The sequence below is a fragment of the Salmo trutta genome, chromosome 15 (assembly GCF_901001165.1).
Source record: "Salmo trutta chromosome 15, fSalTru1.1, whole genome shotgun sequence".
NCBI classification, from domain to species: domain Eukaryota; kingdom Metazoa; phylum Chordata; class Actinopteri; order Salmoniformes; family Salmonidae; genus Salmo; species Salmo trutta.
The window spans coordinates 50,770,667-50,789,323 of record NC_042971.1 but is presented as its reverse complement, the minus strand read 5'-3'; the positions used below and the strand labels follow the sequence as shown (position 1 = coordinate 50,789,323).

General features: G+C 45.0%; 1 protein-coding gene across 2 annotated transcripts in view; it reads left to right on the top strand.

Annotated features, from left to right (window-relative positions):
• The window catches only part of tnksa (tankyrase, TRF1-interacting ankyrin-related ADP-ribose polymerase a), a 165,372-nt gene that overhangs the window by 98,532 nt on the left and 48,183 nt on the right, over window positions 1-18,657 (top strand). For both annotated transcript variants that reach the window (XM_029691961.1, XM_029691962.1), the window contains exons 4-5: window positions 3,370-3,406; window positions 5,873-5,948. In XM_029691961.1, the coding sequence (XP_029547821.1) occupies window positions 3,370-3,406; window positions 5,873-5,948 (113 nt within the window). The remainder of the gene's footprint in view (window positions 1-3,369; window positions 3,407-5,872; window positions 5,949-18,657) is intronic.

The following is an 18,657-nucleotide window of genomic DNA, read 5'->3' as shown; positions in this document are numbered from 1 at the left end:
GGGATGGACTGTGCTATGACTGTGGCAGAGGGGTTAGGGCTGTGAGCAGGGGGATGGGGGATGGACTGTGCTATGACTGTGGCAGAGGGGTTAGGGCTGTGAGCAGGGGGATGGGGGATGGACTGTGCTATGACTGTGGCAGAGGGGTTAGGGCTGTGAGCAGGGGGATGGGGGATGGACTGTGCTATGACTGTGGCAGAGGGGTTAGGGCTGTGAGCAGGGGGATGGGGGATGGACTGTGCTATGACTGTGGCAGAGGGGTTAGGGCTGTGAGCAGGGGGATGGACTGTGCTATGACTGTGGCAGAGGGGGTTAGGGCTGTGAGCAGGGGGATGGAGGAAAGAGGGGGATGGACTGTGCTATGACTGTGGCAGAGGGGTTAGGGCTGTGAACAGGGGGATGGGGGATGGACTGTGCTATGACTGTGGCGGAGGGGTTAGGGCTGTGAGCAGGGGGATGGAGGAAAGAGGGGGATGGACTGTGCTATGACTGTGGCAGAGGGGTTAGGGCTGTGAGCAGGGGGATGGGGGATGGACTGTGCTATGACTGTGGCGGAGGGGTTAGGGCTGTGAGCAGGGGGATGGAGGAAAGAGGGGGATGGACTGTGCTATGACTGTGGCAGAGGGGTTAGGGCTGTGAGCAGGGGGATGGGGGATGGACTGTGCTATGACTGTGGCAGAGGAGTTAGGGCTGTGAGCAGGGGGATGGGGGAAAGAGGGGGGTGGACTGTGCTATGACTGTGGCGGAGGAGTTAGGGCTGTGAGCAGGGGGATGGAGGAAAGAGGGGGATGGACTGTGCTATGACTGTGGCAGAGGGGTTAAGACTGTGAGCAGGGGGATGGGGGATGGACTGTGCTATGACTGTGGCAGAGGAGTTAGGGCTGTGAGCAGGGGGATGGAGGAAAGAGGGGGATGGACTGTGCTATGACTGTGGCGGAGGGGTTAGGGCTGTGAGCAGGGGGATGGGGGAAAGAGGGGGGTGGACTGTGCTATGACTGTGGCGGAGGAGTTAGGGCTGTGAGCAGGGGGATGGAGGAAAGAGGGGGATGGACTGTGCTATGACTGTGGCAGAGGGGTTAAGACTGTGAGCAGGGGGATGGGGGATGGACTGTGCTATGACTGTGGCAGAGGAGTTAGGGCTGTGAGCAGGGGGATGGGGGATGGACTGTGCTATGACTGTGGCAGAGGAGTTAGGGCTGTGAGCAGGGGGATGGAGGAAAGAGGGGGATGGACTGTGCTATGACTGTGGCGGAGGGGTTAGGGCTGTGAGCAGGGGGATGGGGGAAAGAGGGGGGTGGACTGTGCTATGACTGTGGCGGAGGAGTTAGGGCTGTGAGCAGGGGGATGGAGGGAGGATGTGGGTGGGATCACTCCTGTTTATGATATATATTTCCCTTCTGTTATCGCGACAACCACTCCTTCTGTGCTAACAGAAAAGCAGGAGGATGGTGATGGTGATGCTGCTGTGTCCACAGGTTACACAGCAACATCAACCAAAGGGGTGTGCATTGAGCTATGCTACAGGTCAACAACCAAAGGGGTGTGCATTGAGCTATGCTACAGGTCAACAACCAAAGGGGTGTGCATTGAGCTACCCTACAGAGCAACATCAACCAAAGGGGTGTGCATTGAGCTACCCTACAGAGCAACATCAACCAAAGGGGTGTGCAGTGAGCTACCCTACAGAGCAACATCAACCAAAGGGGTGTGCATTGAGCTACCCTACAGAGCAACATCAACCAAAGGGGTGTGCATTGAGCTACCCTACAGAGCAACATCAACCAAAGGGGTATGCATTGAGCTACCCTACAGATCAACAACCAAAGGGGTGTGCATTGAGCTACCCTACAGATCAACAACCAAAGGGGTGTGCATTGAGCTATGCTACAGGTCAACAACCAAAGGGGTGTGCATTGAGCTATGCTACAGGTCAACAACCAAAGGGGTGTGCATTGAGCTATGCTACAGGTCAACAACCAAAGGGGTGTGCATTGAGCTATGCTACAGGTCAACAACCAAAGGGGTGTGCATTGAGCTATGCTCGTGAGTGAATTGCTGGAAACAAGGAAAACAGCTTCCGGTTGCAAGTTTTCCCGCTTGTTTACAGTTGGTTAAGTGCCAACTTGTTATTTTTCTTGTCCTGAGGTGAAATGTTTACAACAGTCACGATAACAGCTGAGAACTGCCTCAGAGGTAGAAGGGTCAGCATTTGACCATCTGGTATTCCAAGATGGGTGAGCAATGGGTTGAGACTTCCACTGTGCTCAAGTCAGCACACCATTTGTTGTTGATGAAGATGCAAACTCCTCCCTTAGGGCTGGGCGGTATACCGTATTTTACTATGAAACGGTATTGATGCATTGACCGGTTTGGGTTTTTACATTACCTTCTATAACAGAGAGCGATCACAGAAAACACAGACTGAGAGAGAGTGCACAGAAAACACAGAGAGACAGACAGACGAGAGAGAGAGGCAGACAGAGAGAGAGGCAGACAGAGACGCAGAGAGAGAGGCAGACAGACACACAGAGAGAGAGCGAGAGAGGCAGACAGACACACAGAGAGAGGGCGAGAGAGGCAGACAGACACACAGAGAGAGAGCGAGAGAGGCAGACAGACACACAGAGAGAGAGCGAGAGAGGCAGACAGACACACAGAGAGAGAGCTAGAGAGGCAGACAGACACACAGAGAGAGCGAGAGAGGCAGACAGACACACAGAGAGACAGCGAGAGAGGCAGACAGACACACAGAGAGACAGCGAGAGAGGCAGACAGACACACAGAGAGACAGCGAGAGAGGCAGACAGACACACAGAGAGACAGCGAGAGAGGCAGAGAGGCAGACAGACGCACAGAGAGCGAGCGAGAGAGGCAGACAGAGACGCACAGAGAGAGAGAGGCAGACAGACACACACAGTGAGAGAGAGAGAGAGTGCGAGGCAGACAGAGCCACACACAGAGTGCGAGAGAGGCAGACAGAGACTGAGAGAGAAAGAGAGAGGCAGACAGAGACTGAGAGAGAAAGAGAGAGGCAGACAGACACAGAGAGAGAAAGAGAGAGGCAGACAGACACAGAGAGAGAAAGAGAGAGGCAGACAGACACAGAGAGGCAAACAGAGAGAGAGAGAGACAGACAGAGAGAGAGAGGCAGGCAGACAGACAGACAGACAGACAGAGAGGGGCTCTCTGTGTTGATGTGTGGGTGCTCTGCTGTACCGTTTGTGGTGTGTGTGAGATTGAGTGAGTGTATGTGTTTTTCTCTGTGCCGTAGCTGCCTCGCTCTCTCGGCTGTGACTCTGGTTCTGTGCTGCTGCTGTACTTTTCTCTCCCTGCCTGTCTCTGACACTATGATTTTCTGCAACCATTTAGGTGAATACAAGAAGGACGAACTCCTGGAGGCAGCTAGGTGAGTGCAAGCTTGAAATCTTCCCTCAGTCTCTCGCTACATCCTTTATTCTCTCTCCCTTCTCTCCTCCGTCATTAGCAGACAGGTGTTGTGAAAGGGCTGTGCATGTGGGTTGGGAGTGCTGGTGCATGGCGCGGGTTATTATGGTGAAGGGGTGTGTGTGTGTGTGTGTGACCAGAGCCCCTCTTTGGAACCAGAGGGGATTATTAGAGGTTTAACAACAGAGGGCTGGAGAGACCCTCTGGCCCTAAGGCAGCATTGATTCAGAGGAGGGGTCATCCTCCATCTCCATGGCTGTTATGACTGATGAAACAACATTGCCGATAACGTGGTGGATATATATTCCTGATGGGCCAGTGGGTTCCTAGTTTACACAGACATCCCTGAAGAGGTGTGCCCTGGGAAGGAGGATTGAAGCCCTGAGAGAGGAAGATGAGACATCTGCTCTGTCCCCTCCCTGCTCCATATGCTCCTGTTCTGCTGCCTGCCCTGCACACTGACTCCATCTGCCCTCTGGGAACTCCTGTCATGTCCACTACAAGTATGAGGGGGGATCTCTCTCTCTGTCTTTTCTTCCTACAAATGAAGGACACACAGGCTGCCCCACAATGGCTGTTCTGGTCACCCCACATGGACACAGTTTCCTCCCCACAGTGGACACCCCAGCATAACAAAAGGCTGTTACAGTTCAGAGGAGTGCTGTGAGCCACCCAGCATTTCCTGTAGAGCAAGGCATGTCTGTCACATTCAGCTCATTATACTGAAGTGGCTGCCTTTGTGTTGGTTCTGGCCTGGAGTTGGCCCTTCGGCACCAGGCCCTACTAGACTACATGAAATCAGTGTTTGATGACTCAATCAGAATGCGCTCTGGGGGAATAAATGGAGGCAGAGATGAAAACTATAAAGACTGACTTAATTATCTGGTAGAGCTGTTGGCCGGTTGAAACCATGATCACGGAGGATAATATCATGTACTATGCACTGTGTCCATAACAAGCCTATGTACTGTACTGTATGGATCTCCTTCCATCCTGGGCTTTCAGCACTACTAATGAAGACAAAGCCTGGTATTGATTATTCTACAGTAAGAAATAAGGCTCTTCTGAGATGTCAGTTATCATAGAGGGAAGGACACACACACTCACACACACTCTCGTACAGGCGCCTCTCCCTAGCAGCTAGCTTTAAACATGTGGCCTCCACTCTGTGCTAAACCTGGGGATGCTATTGTGCATTTAAATGAAGGATCTCTTGTTTTTACTTGAGGCCAGTTTACCGTCGGAAGGAGAAGAGAAGTGGAGAAAGAGACAAGCAGAAGAAAGCAAAGCCACTGGCTGTGAATGCATCTTCACGGAAGGGACTTTGGCAAAGCTTGGTACAGGGAGAACGAGAGAGGAGAAAGAGGGGGGAAGAGAAGAAATAACCTTTTCTTTCTTTCTCTGACGGCCTTTAGCAACGTCATCTGGGTAAATCAGTGCCTGGCTGGCTTCGCTGCCGTGGTAGCACATCCTGACTGGGCCTCCCGTCACCGTGCCTCGACACCGGTCACCAACTCCAGGAGGCAGAGGACATCCCTAATAAATAAACTCCCTGAGCATGCCAACATTATGACTGGCTGGCATGGCAGCCCTGATCCAGAACAGAACAGGCAGCAGGGCTACTGGTACCAGCCAAAGGGTGAAGAGACCCGAGGACTGAGGAGAATGAGGAGGACACGGCACAGCAGTAGGGCCTTACTGGAGTTTGCTCTGTTGTCCGTCCATATTCAGGACTGTCTTTTACCCCGGGCCTTGGCTCTTTCTGTGGATCCATGGAAATACCATGTAGTCACACTGAGACCTGGGAGGGGAGAGGATGGCCCTTGGCTTCAGGGACCCTGGCAGGAGATGCTGAAGCTCCATATGGCTCCTGACCACCATGAACCATCACGCTGCATCAGACCTCATTGCCGGCTGTTTAGTATGTTCAGTGTGTGTATTGTGTTCAGTGTGTGTATTGTGTTTAGGGATCGAAGAATAGAATAGAAAATCCTCCGCAGCAGCAGGTAGAGTGGAGATGCTGACTCGGATATCCGGAGGCCTTGTCTCTGAATATCTCTACAGCCATGCATAGCCTTTGGCAAAGAATACATCTCTTTTGGGATAAGGAAAGAATTTACACTGCATCAGTGTTTTTCACCGTTGTCTGTTATCTAACAATCTTTCTTGACCAGTGTAGTCAGAGTTACTGGCCTGGTTTAGACTGCAGACAAAATGCTCTTTAGGTCTCTGTTCTGTCCATTTTGGAACACTTCCTTGGGCAAAGCTTTCCACTTTCCTTGCCTATTCTTTTGTTATCCTTTTTTAGTTAAAGATACTGAAAAGATATCTAAAGATACTACTACATTTCCCCTTCTCTTTCTCGCTCACTCGTTCGGATATATCTATATCTTTTAGTTTTTTCTCTCCATGTTTTGTTCCTCTGCAGGAGTGGAAATGAAGAGAAGCTCATGGCCCTGCTCACTCCGTTAAACGTCAACTGCCACGCAAGTGACGGCCGCAAGGTAAGAGTTCACTCAGTCAGCACACGCGTGTCTGTACACACACACACACCACTGTAACTCAAGCAATCTCCACTTAAACTGTGATATTCAAACCAATTTGTATAGTGGAATGAACCATTGCTCCAATACAATCGAGTATATTTGAAATAGTCATTAACCTATTCTTGACAATAAAAATATATATATATATTTAACCTTAATTTAACAAGGCAAGACAATTAAAAACACATTCTTATTTATAATAATGGCTTAGCAAGAGGCAAAAGGCCTCCTGTGGGGATGGGGGATGGGATTAAGAATGAAATGCAGGACAAAATGCACATCACGACAAGAGACAACATGGTTGCAGCACAAAAAAGTGCAGACTGTCAGCTTTAATTTGAGGGTATTTTCATCCATATCGGGTGAACCGTTTAGAAATGTTTCGTCCGTAATACAATACTTTTGGAGCTCACTGTATGTACAGGGCGTTCAGAAAGTATTCAGACCCCTTCCCTTTTTGCCACATTTTGTTACGTTACAGCCTTATTCTAAAATTGATTTAAAAAAAAATGTCTCATCAGTCTACACACAATACCCCGCAATGACAAAGCGAAAACAGGTTTTTAGAAATATTTGCAAATGTATTAAAAATTTAAAACAGAAATACCTTATTTACATAAGTATTCAGACTGTTTGCTATGAGACTTGACATTTAGATCAGGTGCATTCTGTTTCCATTGATCATCCTTGAGATGTTTCTACAACTTGATTGGCGTTCACCTGTGGTAAATCCAATTGATTGGACAGGATTTGGAAAGGCACACACCTATGTAAGGTCCCACAGTTAACAGTGCATGTCAGAGCAAAAACTAAGCCATGAGGTCCAGAGCTCCTCTGTGGAGATGGTAGAACCTTCCAGAAGAGCAATCATCTCTGCAGCACTCCACCAATCAGGCCGTTATGGTAGAAGGGCCAGATGGAAGTCACTCCTCAGTAAAAGTCACATGACAGCCCGCTTGGAGTTTGCCAAAAGGCACCTTAAGGACTCGCAGACCATGAGAAACAAGATTCTCTGGTCTGATGAAACCATGATTGAACTCTTTGGCCTGAATGCCAAGCTTCATGTCTGGAGGTTGCAGTGTTGCCACTGTTGTAGCGTAGTACCTCTGCATCCTGTCCCTGTCTGCTTCAGAAGGAATGCAATGACATTTTGATTTGAATTGATTTCCGTGAGGGTGTGATGATAATGATAATCGAGACAATGAAGCATATTAAAATTAAAATGAACCTTTCACAAAGTTTGTCTCCATCTCCCTCTCCAGTCCCTCTTCTTTATTTCCTCCCTGGCTAATTCTCTGCCTGACTGTGAGAGGTACTGTTCCACTGGCGTGGCAGTGTGGATGTTTATCGCTGGGCTGTGTTGGCCAGTCACTGCCCTCTAATACGGCTCTGCAGGGTGCAGTATTCCTGCCTGCCGGTCGGTTGGTTGCTACCCAGACCTCAGTGTTTATGAACCGAGGGAATGTCTTCTCTTTTACAGTCTCTCTGTGCTAATGAGTTGCTGTGTGCCGGACAATACAGCATGTGGATACAGAGATGCTGTTCTAATGCCGATGAGAGGGTTGCTCCTACTAGTTACATTGCTTTGTGTTGTTGAGTCCTCAGACTCTGTCTGTTCGGTTAGTCCTTTGTGCTGGACTGGGATTCCTTGGTCACTAAGACCACCACTCCCTGTTTCTCTGCTACTATACAGCCCTTTAATAGACTGTCCAGTGAGTCACGTATTTTACCGAGGAGGGAGACCCAGGAGTTATAGAGGAGATTATGGGAAAGTGAAAGTTCAGTGTAATTCACGAAGCTCTTACATATTTCCAAGGGGACTTTTTTGTTTATTGGTGTTTAGGCTACATCTACAGTCTGTCAGGTGTAGTCTAGTCCCCCCCCCCCACCCCCCCCCCCCACTCTAAATGATGTGTGCTCAGCATTCCTAACGTGGTTATTACACCGTTACTCATAGATTATAATTACCTGGATCTCAGTTCCAGCTCGGCCATAAAAAGGGTGAGGACACCTGACTTAATGTTTAATATAAAAAACATGGTTTGAGAGAAACACTGAGTGAGTGTGTGAGAAAGCCAGTGTGTGATCTCTGTGCAAGATGCAAATAAGTGGGGCTACTGATTACCATAGTAATGATATTCTGTTCTGAGGATTCTCCTTCCTCATATACCAGTCCACTTATAATGTCTGTTGTCAAAGCTGATAAGAAATGAACGATTCAACTGGAATGGAATTAAAGGCTCGCTTTGCGAGAGATGTGCGAACTTCAAAATATGCAAAGCTTGCTGAGATTTTGGTTGTGCGTTTTATTCAGAGGTATGTGCCATTCATGTTGTAGTTAAGAAGTCAGTTTGTGACACAGGTGATATGTACAGTGCCTTCAGAAAGTATTCACACCCCTTTACTTTTTCAAAATATTTTGTTACAGACTAAATTTAAAATGGATAAAATGTATATTTTGTGTCACAGGCCTATACACAATACCCCATAATGTCGGTGGAATTATGTTTTTAGAAATGTTTACTAATTTGTTAAAAATGAAAAGCTGAAATGTCTTGAGTCAGTAAGTATTCTACTCCTTTTTATGGCAAGTTCATGAGTAAAGATGTGCTTACAAGTAAACTAATAAGTTGCATGGACTCACTCTGTGTGCAATAATAGTGTTCAACATGCTTTTTTAAGGACTACCTCATCTCTGTACGCCACATACAGTTGAAGTTGGAAGTTTACATACACCTTAGCCAAATACATTTAAACTCAGTTTTTCACAATTCCTGACATTTAATCCTAGTAAAAATTCCCTGTTTTAGGTCAGTTAGGATCACCACTTTATTTTAAGAATGTGAAACATCAGAACAATAGTAGAGAGTGATTTATTTCAGCTTTTATTTCTTTCATCACATTCCCACTGGGTCAGAAGTTTACATACACTCAATTAGTGTTTGGTAGCATTGCCTTTAAATTGTTTAATTTGGATCAAACGTTTAGGGTAGCCTTCCACAAGCTTCCCACAATAAGTTGGTTGAATTTTGGCCCATTCCTCCTGACAGAGCTGGTGTAACTGAGTCAGGTTTGTAGGCCTCCTTGCTCGCACACGCTTTTTCAGTTCTGCCCACAAATTTTCTATAGGATTGAGGTCAGGGCTTTGTGATGGCCACTCCAATACCTTGACTTTGTTGTCCTTAAACCATTTTGCCACAACTTTGGAAGTATGTTTGGGGTCATTGTCCATTTGGAAGACCCATTTGCGACCATGCTTTAACTTCTTGACTGATGTCTTGATGTTGCTTCAATATATCCGCATAATTTTCTTGCCTCATGATGCCATCTATTTTGTGAAGTGCACCAGTCCCTCCTGCAGCAAAGCACCCCCACAACATGATGCTACCACCCCCGTGCTTCACGGTTGGGATGGTGTTCTTCGGCTTGCAAGCCTCCCCCTTTTTCCTCCAAACATAATGATGTTCATTATGGCCAAACAGTTCTATTTTTGTTTCATCAGACCAGAGGACATTTCTCCAAAAAGTACGATCTTTGTCCCCATGTGCAGTTGCAAACCGTAGTCTGGCTTTTTTATGGCGGTTTTGGAGCAGTGGCTTCTTCCTTGCTGAGTGGCCTTACAGGTTATGTCGATATAGGACCCGTTTTACTGTGGATATTGATACTTTTGTACCTGTTTCCTCAAGCATCTTCACAAGGTCCTTTTCTGTTGTTCTGGGATTGATTTGCAATTTTCGCACCAAAGTACGTTCATCTCTAGGAGACAGAACGCGTCTCCTTCCTGAGCGGTATGACGGCTGCGTGGTCCCATGGTGTTTATACTTGCATACTATTGTTTGCACAGATGGACGTGGTACCTTCAGGCGTTTGGAAATTGCTCCCAAGGATGAACCAGACTTGTGGAGGTCTACCATTTGTTTTCTGAGGTCTTAGCTGATTTCTTTTGATTTTCCCATGATGTGAAGCAAAGAGGCACTGAGTTTGAAGGTATGCCTTGAAATACATCCACAGGTACACCTCCAATTGACTCAAATGATGTCAATTAGCCTATCAGAAGCTTCTAAAGCCATGGCATCATTTTCTGGAATTTTCCAAGCTGTTTAAAGGCACAGTCAACTTAGTGTATGTAAACTTCCTACCCACTGGAATTGTGATACAGTGAATTATAAGTGAAATAATCTGTCTGTAAACAATTGTTGGAAAAATTACTTGTCATGCACAAAGTAGATGTCCTAACCGACTTGCCAAAACTATAGTTTGTTAACAAGAAATTTGTGGAGTTGTTGAAAAACGAGTTTTCATGACTTCAACCTAAGTGTATGTAAACTTCTGACTTCAACTGTATACAATTATCTGTAACGTTCTTCATTCCAGCAGTACATTTCAAACACAGATTCAACCACAAGGACCAGGGAGGTTTTCCAGTGCTTCGCAAAGAAGGGCAGCTATTATTGGTAGATGGGTAAAAAAAAGGCATTGAATACCCCTTTGAGCATGGGGAAGTTATTAATTACACATTGGATGGTGTGTCAATACACCCAGTCATTACCGATATGCAGGCGTCCTTCCTAACTCAGTTGCTGGAGAAGAAGGAAACCGCTCAGGGATTTCATCGAGGCCAATGGTGACTTCAAAACAGTTACGGAGTTTAATGGATGTGATAGGAGAAAACTGAGGATGGATAAACAACATTGTAGTTACTCCACAATACTAACCTAATTGACAGAGTGAAACGAAGGAAACCTGTACAGAATAAAAATAGTCCAAAACATGCAATAAGGCACTAAAGTAAAACTGCATAAAAAAGTTTTCAAGAATCTGAATATAAGCACAGGCAAACTCAGAGGAAAACCTGGTTCAGTCTGCTTTCCAAAAGACACTAGGAGACAAATTCACCTTTCAGCAGGACAATAACCTAAAACACAAGGCCAAATATACACTGGAGTTGCTTACCAAGATTACATTGAATGTTCCTGAGTGGCCGAGTTACAGTTTTGACTTAAATCGGCATTAAAATCTATGATTACTTGAAGATGGCTGTCTAGCAATGATCAACAACCAACTTGATAGAGCTTGAAGAATTTTCTAAAGAATAATGTGCAATTATTGTACAATCCAGGTGTGGAAAGCTCTTAGAGACTTACCCAGAAAGACTCACAGCTGTAATAGCTTCCAAAGGTGACTATAACATGTCTTGACTCAGGGCTGGGAACAATTCTGCATAATTACTGACATTTCTATATTTCATTTTCAATATTTTGAAAAATATCTATAAGCATGTTTTGATTTGGCATTATGGGGTATTGTGTGTGTGTAGATGTGAGGGGGAAAAAAACATTAATCAATTTTGAATTAAGGCTGTAACATAGCAAAATGTGGAATAAGTCAAGGGGTATGAATACTTTCTGAAGTCACTGTATGTTAATGATCCACTGCTCGCATTTCCTGCCTCCGCCTCTTCGCCAGTCCCCCCGTCTCCTCCTCAGTCCCCCCGCCTCGCCTCCATACCCCAGGGAAATAATTGAAGAGAAGCTTGTCCTTGGCTGCTCAAGTCTTCCGTTTTCCATTTGTCATAAAATTCTGTTTTACTGGTTCATTCTTTTGTTGATGTAACGTTATATAATGGAATACTTAAGCTCTTTCCGAGCGGCACCGTTTGTCATCGGATTCTGTGTTGCTCTGCCTGTCTTTTTTTCATGTTTTATTTTTTTTGCTGAATCCACACCACAAAAAGCAGCAAGGGGTTGTCATCGTCCTCAGATACCTTCATGGCCTGAAACCCAGAGTTTCTCCGTAAAATCTTTTGTCACAGTTTGTTTCTATAATGAGTATTGCAGCAGCCCGGGACAGAAAAGGCTCTTGGCAATGATGGGATGATCAGGGAAATAGGAAATAGAGAATTCTGTCCCTGACCATTTGTCATCTTTCAGCAGTTTTAGGCTATTTCCATGGCTACTATAAGCAGGAGAAGTGTAGCAGTTAGGGTATGGTTACCATAACCCTTACCTAACCATAACGCTTACCTAACCATAACCCTTGCCTAACCATAACCCTTGCCAAACCATAACCCTTACCTTAACCGTTTAAAATGTCAACTTCAATGGGTGACGACATCAGAGTTGGGATGTCCCAAGGATCCCGTTTTAGATCCCGTTTTCCAATGTCGTCTTTCAGCAGTGTTAGGCTATTTCCATGGCTACTTTAAGGAGGAGCAGTGTAGGTGAAAATAGAGTGCGTGGTAAAGTAATGAATCCACTCTGAACCTGTAACAGCCATGTATGACCCTCTGCCCACAGATAAGCTTTTAATCTAGGCTACTGCTGTGTCTGCAGCACTGGTTATAATGAGTTGTTAGAAACCCTAGTAGGTTCTGGTTCAAGACATGAATAGGCCTAGTTGTTTTTGGATCATCCTATTTGTAGCAGGATGAATTAGATTGTTACTTTGTTCTTCTGAGTTGGACTGGTTTGTGTTGGTACTGTGGAGGAATCAGTACACTGTCAGTCGCCTGGTATCTGCTGTTATTAACTCCAGCAGCTCTGTGACATATCAGTGTAGTGTTAAAGAAATGACCTTGGGTGGACAATGTGACAGGAAGCTTAGCGTAGCGCTCAGATGTGGCGCACCCTCTGAACACCTGCCTGCCTCAACACAGTACCTAAACACAGCCAGTCAAATAAAATAAAATCTAAAAAAAAGTCACATGCGCTGAATACAGCGGGTGTAGACTTTACCATGAAATGCTTGCTTATGAGCCCATCCCAACAATACAGATATACAGGGAGTACCAGTACCAGATCAATGTGCAGGGCTACGAGGTATCTGAGGTAGATGCAGTGTATTCAGACCACTTGACTTTTTCCACATTTTGTTACGTTACAGCCTTATTCTAAAATGGATTAAATCATTTTTTCCCCTCATCAATCAACACACAATACCCCATAATGACAAAACAAAAACAGCCTTTTAGAATGATTAAAAAACAGGTTTTTAGAAATGTATTAAAAATATATAACGGAAATATCACATTTACATAAGTATTCACACCCTTTACTCAGTACTTTGTTGAATAACCTTTGCCAGCGATTACAGCCTCGAGTCTTCTTGGGTATGACAATTACAGTGGGAAACGCCAAACTCACTTTACACCAGGACCTGTCAGCTGGAATACGCTGAAAACGCCGAGAGTGTGACGAGGTGAAGAAATGCTCCATTGACCGAGGCATCTTTAGGGGATTCAAATACCCAAACAAGCTCAGGATTCTTCACCAAGGAGCCCTGCGACACTTCAAAACTCCCGAAGAGGCAAAACGCTTTTTGAAAAACAATCCTGGTCACTGAGAAATGGACCAATGACTAAATGCGTTTACTGTTATTACTAAAGGAGGTAAGACAACATATAGCCGCCATCCAAAGACCCACGCGCCCCGCTAAATGTCATTATAGCCGTCTAATCTATATCTATATTCCTTTAGCTGAGAGGGATAGGCTCCATAGCCTGACCTAGGCCTACTAACGTTTCAGCCTACTTTTATTTTTATACTACTATTATTTGTAGTTATCATTTTCACATAGGCCTCCACCATTTATAGGCTGTCGATTAACGAGAAGCTCAATGTGTCAATTTTATGCCTATGGCCTTATCCTGTTGATATTCCGTTTTAATAAAAACAAACAACTTATCCTATAGATCCCTCTTAAGGATTTACCCCAACATTTCTCTTTTATTTGGTCCAAACGATTAGCCCTATGTCTCTTGTGGGAGGTATATGTAGGCTGGGCTATTTATTTTATTTTCTCCCTCTTTTTTAATGTGGTCTGGACAGGGTAAACGTTGTCATTTACTCAATGCGGGGCGGAGAGGATGAGGCATTTCTTTGGTGGGGAGGGGGAGACGTTTTGCGTTGCTAACAGTTTTTTTGGGAACACAGAATTGAAACTGAGCGGGGGGGTAATAGATCCAACAGGATATGTCCAGTTGTTTGGGAACTCGGCTGGGGTGTTCAGAGATTATTTTATGTACACCATTTATTTTTCTTTTATGTGATCGCAGCTGTAACTATTATCCACCTTTACCCAGAGATGACTTGCACTAGAGTTCGATTACTGTTCGATGACGTTGACTAGTACCTTAAATCTATTGCCATGGTCCAGGTCATGCAATACAATTGAAAAAGATTCTATGTGCCCTAAAAAAGGAAAAAGCAGACATTGCGCTATTACAAGAGACACCTCTGTGATGCCGAACATGCCAAACACCGCAGAGCTTGGGTGGGACAGGTGTATTTCTCATCTTTCAAATCAAACAGTAGAGGTACAGCCATACTTATCCATAAGAATGTTCCATTCATAATTGACAAAAACATATCTGATCCGGAGGGGAGATTTATTCTGATAACTGGGTCACTGTATGGGCAACCAATTACTATCTTAAATATATACGCCCCTAATACAGATACTCCTGCTTTCATGTCAAAAATGAGAACCCTGTTCAATGAGCATTGCGTTTCCTTTGGAGTGGTGGCTGGAGATTTTAATTGTACCCTCAACCCAACCCTAGACAAATCATCTCAAGTCCCCACCACAAACCCTAGATCTGCAAAGATGTTGAAGTCTCTTACTAAAGAGATGGGACTGATAGATATCTGGAGAGAGACTAATAGCTCAACTATGGACTATACATACTACCCTAATGTCCATAACACCTACTCCCGTATAGATTACATTTTTATCCCGAAGAGTTTCATAAATTCAGCCACGTGTACAATCAGACCCATAGCACTTTCAGATCACGCCTTTGTCCACCTCCGCTTTGACCTCTGCAAAACATTCCGAGGTCAAATAGCTGGAAATTCAACACCTCCATGTTATCAAACGAAGCATTCCATACATTGGTAACTACATGGATAGACAACTACACACAAGACAACAAAGATTCTCCTGTTTCTCCGGCCACAATGTGGGACGCTGCTAAAGCCACACTAAGAGGTCATATAATTGCATATGCTTCCTCTAAGAAAAAAGCAATGGAAGCACACAGGCTAGATCTTGAGAGGGAGCTGGAATGCTGTGAAAAATTACATAAACAATCCCAGACAGCACCTCCTGAAGTCAACTTGAAGCAGCCAAAGCCAAAATGAATTTGGACTATACTCGGGAGATAACTTTTTTTTTTTTTCTTTACTAAACAGAAAAACCATGAGTATAGCAATAGGCCGAGTAGATTGCTTGCTTACCAATTAAAAAAGAGCAGTCAGAGCGTACAGTCATGGCTATCCGAACAGCAGAGGATGAGGTCACATATGACCCAAAAAAGATAAATGTAACTTTTCATGATTTTTACTGCAAACTATATACCTCTGAGAGGAAACATACGGAGGCAGAACTCCATTCCTTCCTAGAGGGAATTTCACTACCTAAACTATCAGAGACCGACCAAGAAAATCTCAACTCCCCCTTCACTCCTGAGGAGGTCCTGGAGGCAATTACCTCCATGCCACCTAATAAGTCCCCAGGCCCAGATGGATTCCCCAGAGAGTTCTACAAAGCTTTTTGGCCCCAGCTTAGCCCTATTTTCATGCCAATGCTGGATGATTTTTGCAAAAACGTAGTTCTCCCAGACTCAATGCACACAGCTCGCATTACAGTGTTCCTCAAAAAAGACAAGGACCATCTATCCTGCTCCTCCTTCCGGCCCATAAGCTTGTTGGATTTTGACTACAAAATAATTACCAAATTGCTCGCCAAAAGACTAAATACTGTTCTTCCCAAAATAATAAAGGCGGACCAAACTGGATTTATTAGAGACAGGTACTCTTCTCATAACATTCACCGTCTTTTTGATATTATTGATCAAGTAAACGCACAGAAGAACCCTGTCCTGCTGGCTTCACTGGATGCTGAGAAGGCGTTCAACAGGATTGAGAACAGAAAGCTCCACTCCGTCTTAGAAAAGTTCAATATGGGCCCAAACTTTATTAAATGGATTAAGTCCCTATACTCTCATCCAAATGCCATGGTGACTACTAACAGACTGAACTCTGACAGATTCCCTTTGGGACGGGGCACAAGTCAAAGGTGCTCGCTGTCCCCCCTGCTCTACTTGTTGGGGGCGGAGCCTCTGGCAGAGTTGATAAGGAGCAATCCAAGTATTATGGGTGTTTCTGCAGGCGGCCTGCAGCACAAGATTTCGCTCTACGCAGATGATATCTTGCTCTACATATCCAACCCTGAGAAATCCCTCCCATTTTAGACACAATTGCTCAGTATGGCAAGTTTTCAGGATATCAGATACATTTTAACAAATCCACTGTTTGCCCTCTCAATCACCAGCTCTATGAAGACACACTGTCCATTCCAATGGAAGACACAGGGGTTTCAATACCTTGGGCTCTTCATAACACCAGATCTGAATAACCTTTTCAAGGAAAATTATCTTCCACTCCTGGATCGAATCAAGAACGATCTCCAAACCTGGATCTCCCTCCCAATTAGCTTAGTAGGAAGAATTAATGTCATCCGTATGAACATCCTCCCTAGATTGAACTATTTATTTCAGATGCTCCCATGCTATCTCCCAGTTTCTTTTTTCAAAACAACTAACCAAAGCATCACCAAATTTATATGGGGCAATAAAAAACCTAGGATCAAGTTCTCCACTCTATCGAAACCTGAATCTAAGGGTGGCCTTGCACTTCCCTCCCTACAATTGTACTACTGGTCTGCACAAATCCGCAACATGCTAACATGGATAACAAACAGACAAGAGTCCACGTGGATTCAGATAGAAGCCCAATCCTGTGGTTCATTGCCCCTAAGCTCAATTATATTCATTAATAACTTTATTGAAGTGGGCAACATAGCCAAAACCTTTGATTTACACCACCCTACTAGCGTGGAGGGACTGTAAGAAATACCTGGGCGTCTCCTCCCAAACACAGTGAGGGGGGAAAAGTATTTGATCCCCTGCTGATTTTGTACGTTTGCCCACTGACAAAGAAATGATCAGTCAATCATTTTAATGGTAGGTTTATTTGAACAGTGAGAGACAGAATAACAACAAAAAAATCCAGAAAAACGCATGTCAAAAATTTTATAAATTGATTTATATTTTAATGAGGGAAATAAGTATTTGACCCCCTCTCAATCAGAAAGGTTTCTGTCTCCCAGGTGTCTTTTATACAGGTAACGAGCTGAGATTAGGAGCACACTCTTAAAGGGAGTGCTCCTAACCGGAGCTTGTTACCTGTAAAAAAGACACCTGTCCACAGAAGCAATCAATCAGATTCCAAACTCTCCACCATGGCCAAGACCAAAGAGCTCTCCAAGGATGTCAGGGACAAGATTGTAGACCTACACAAGGCTGGAATGGGCTACAAGACCATCGCCAAGCAGCTTGGTGAGAAGGTGACAACATTTGGTGCGATTATTTGCAAATGGAAGAAACACAAAAGAACTGTCAATCTCCCTCGGCCTGGGGCTCCATGCAAGATCTCACCTCGTGGAGTTGCAATGATCATGAGAACGGTGAGGAATCAGCCCAGAACTACACAGGAGGATATTGTCAATGATCTCAAGGCAGCTGGGACCATAGTCACCAAGAAAACAATTGGTAACACACTACGCCGTGAAGGACTGAAATCCTGCAGCGCCCGCAAGGTCCCCCTGCTCAAGAAAGCACATATACATGCCCGTCTGAAGTTTGCCAATGAACATCTGAATGATTCAGAGGACAACTGGGTGAAAGTGTTGTGGTCACATGAGACCAAAATGGAGCTCTTTGGCATCAACTCAACTCGCTGTGTTTGGAGGAGGAGGAATGCTGCCTATGACCCCAAGAACACCATCCCCACCGTCAAACATGGAGGTGGAAACATTATGCTTTGGGGGTGTTTTTCTGCAAAGGGAACAGGACAACTTCACCGCATCAAAGGGACGATGGACGGGGCCATGTACCGTCAAATCTTGGTTCTTCCCTCAGCCAGGGCATTGAAAATTGGTTGTGGATGGGTATTCCAGCATGACAATGACCCAAAACACATGGCCAAGGCAACAAAGGAGTGGCTCAAGAAGAAGCACATTAAGGTCCTGGAGTGGCCTAGCCAGTCTCCAGATCTTAATCCCATAGAAAATCTGTGGAGGGAGTTGAAGGTTCGAGTTGCCAAACGTCAGCCTCGAAACCTTAATGACTTGGAGAAGATCTGCAAGGAGGAGTGGGACAAAATCCCTCCTGAGATGTGTGCAAACCTGGTGGCCAACCACAAGAAACGTCTGACCTCTGTGATTGCCAACAAGGGTTTTGCCACCAAGTACTAAGTCATGTTTTGCAGAGGGGTCAAATACTTATTTCCCTCATTAAAATGCTTGACATGCGTTTTTCTGGATTTTTTGTTGTTATTCTGTCTCTCACTGTTCAAATAAACCTACCATTAGAATTATAGACTGATCATTTCTTTGTCAGTGGGCAAACATACAAAATCAGCAGGGATCAAATACTTTTTTCCCTCACTGTATGTTCTCACTCGCCTATAGTCTGCAACCCAGACTTGCCAAAAGCCCTGAGTGATGCCAACTTTAATCTTTGGCATACTCTAGGAATCAGGAACTTTTCAGACCTATTTCATCAGAAAACCACTACACTGAAATCCTTTAAAGAGCTCTGCAGTGA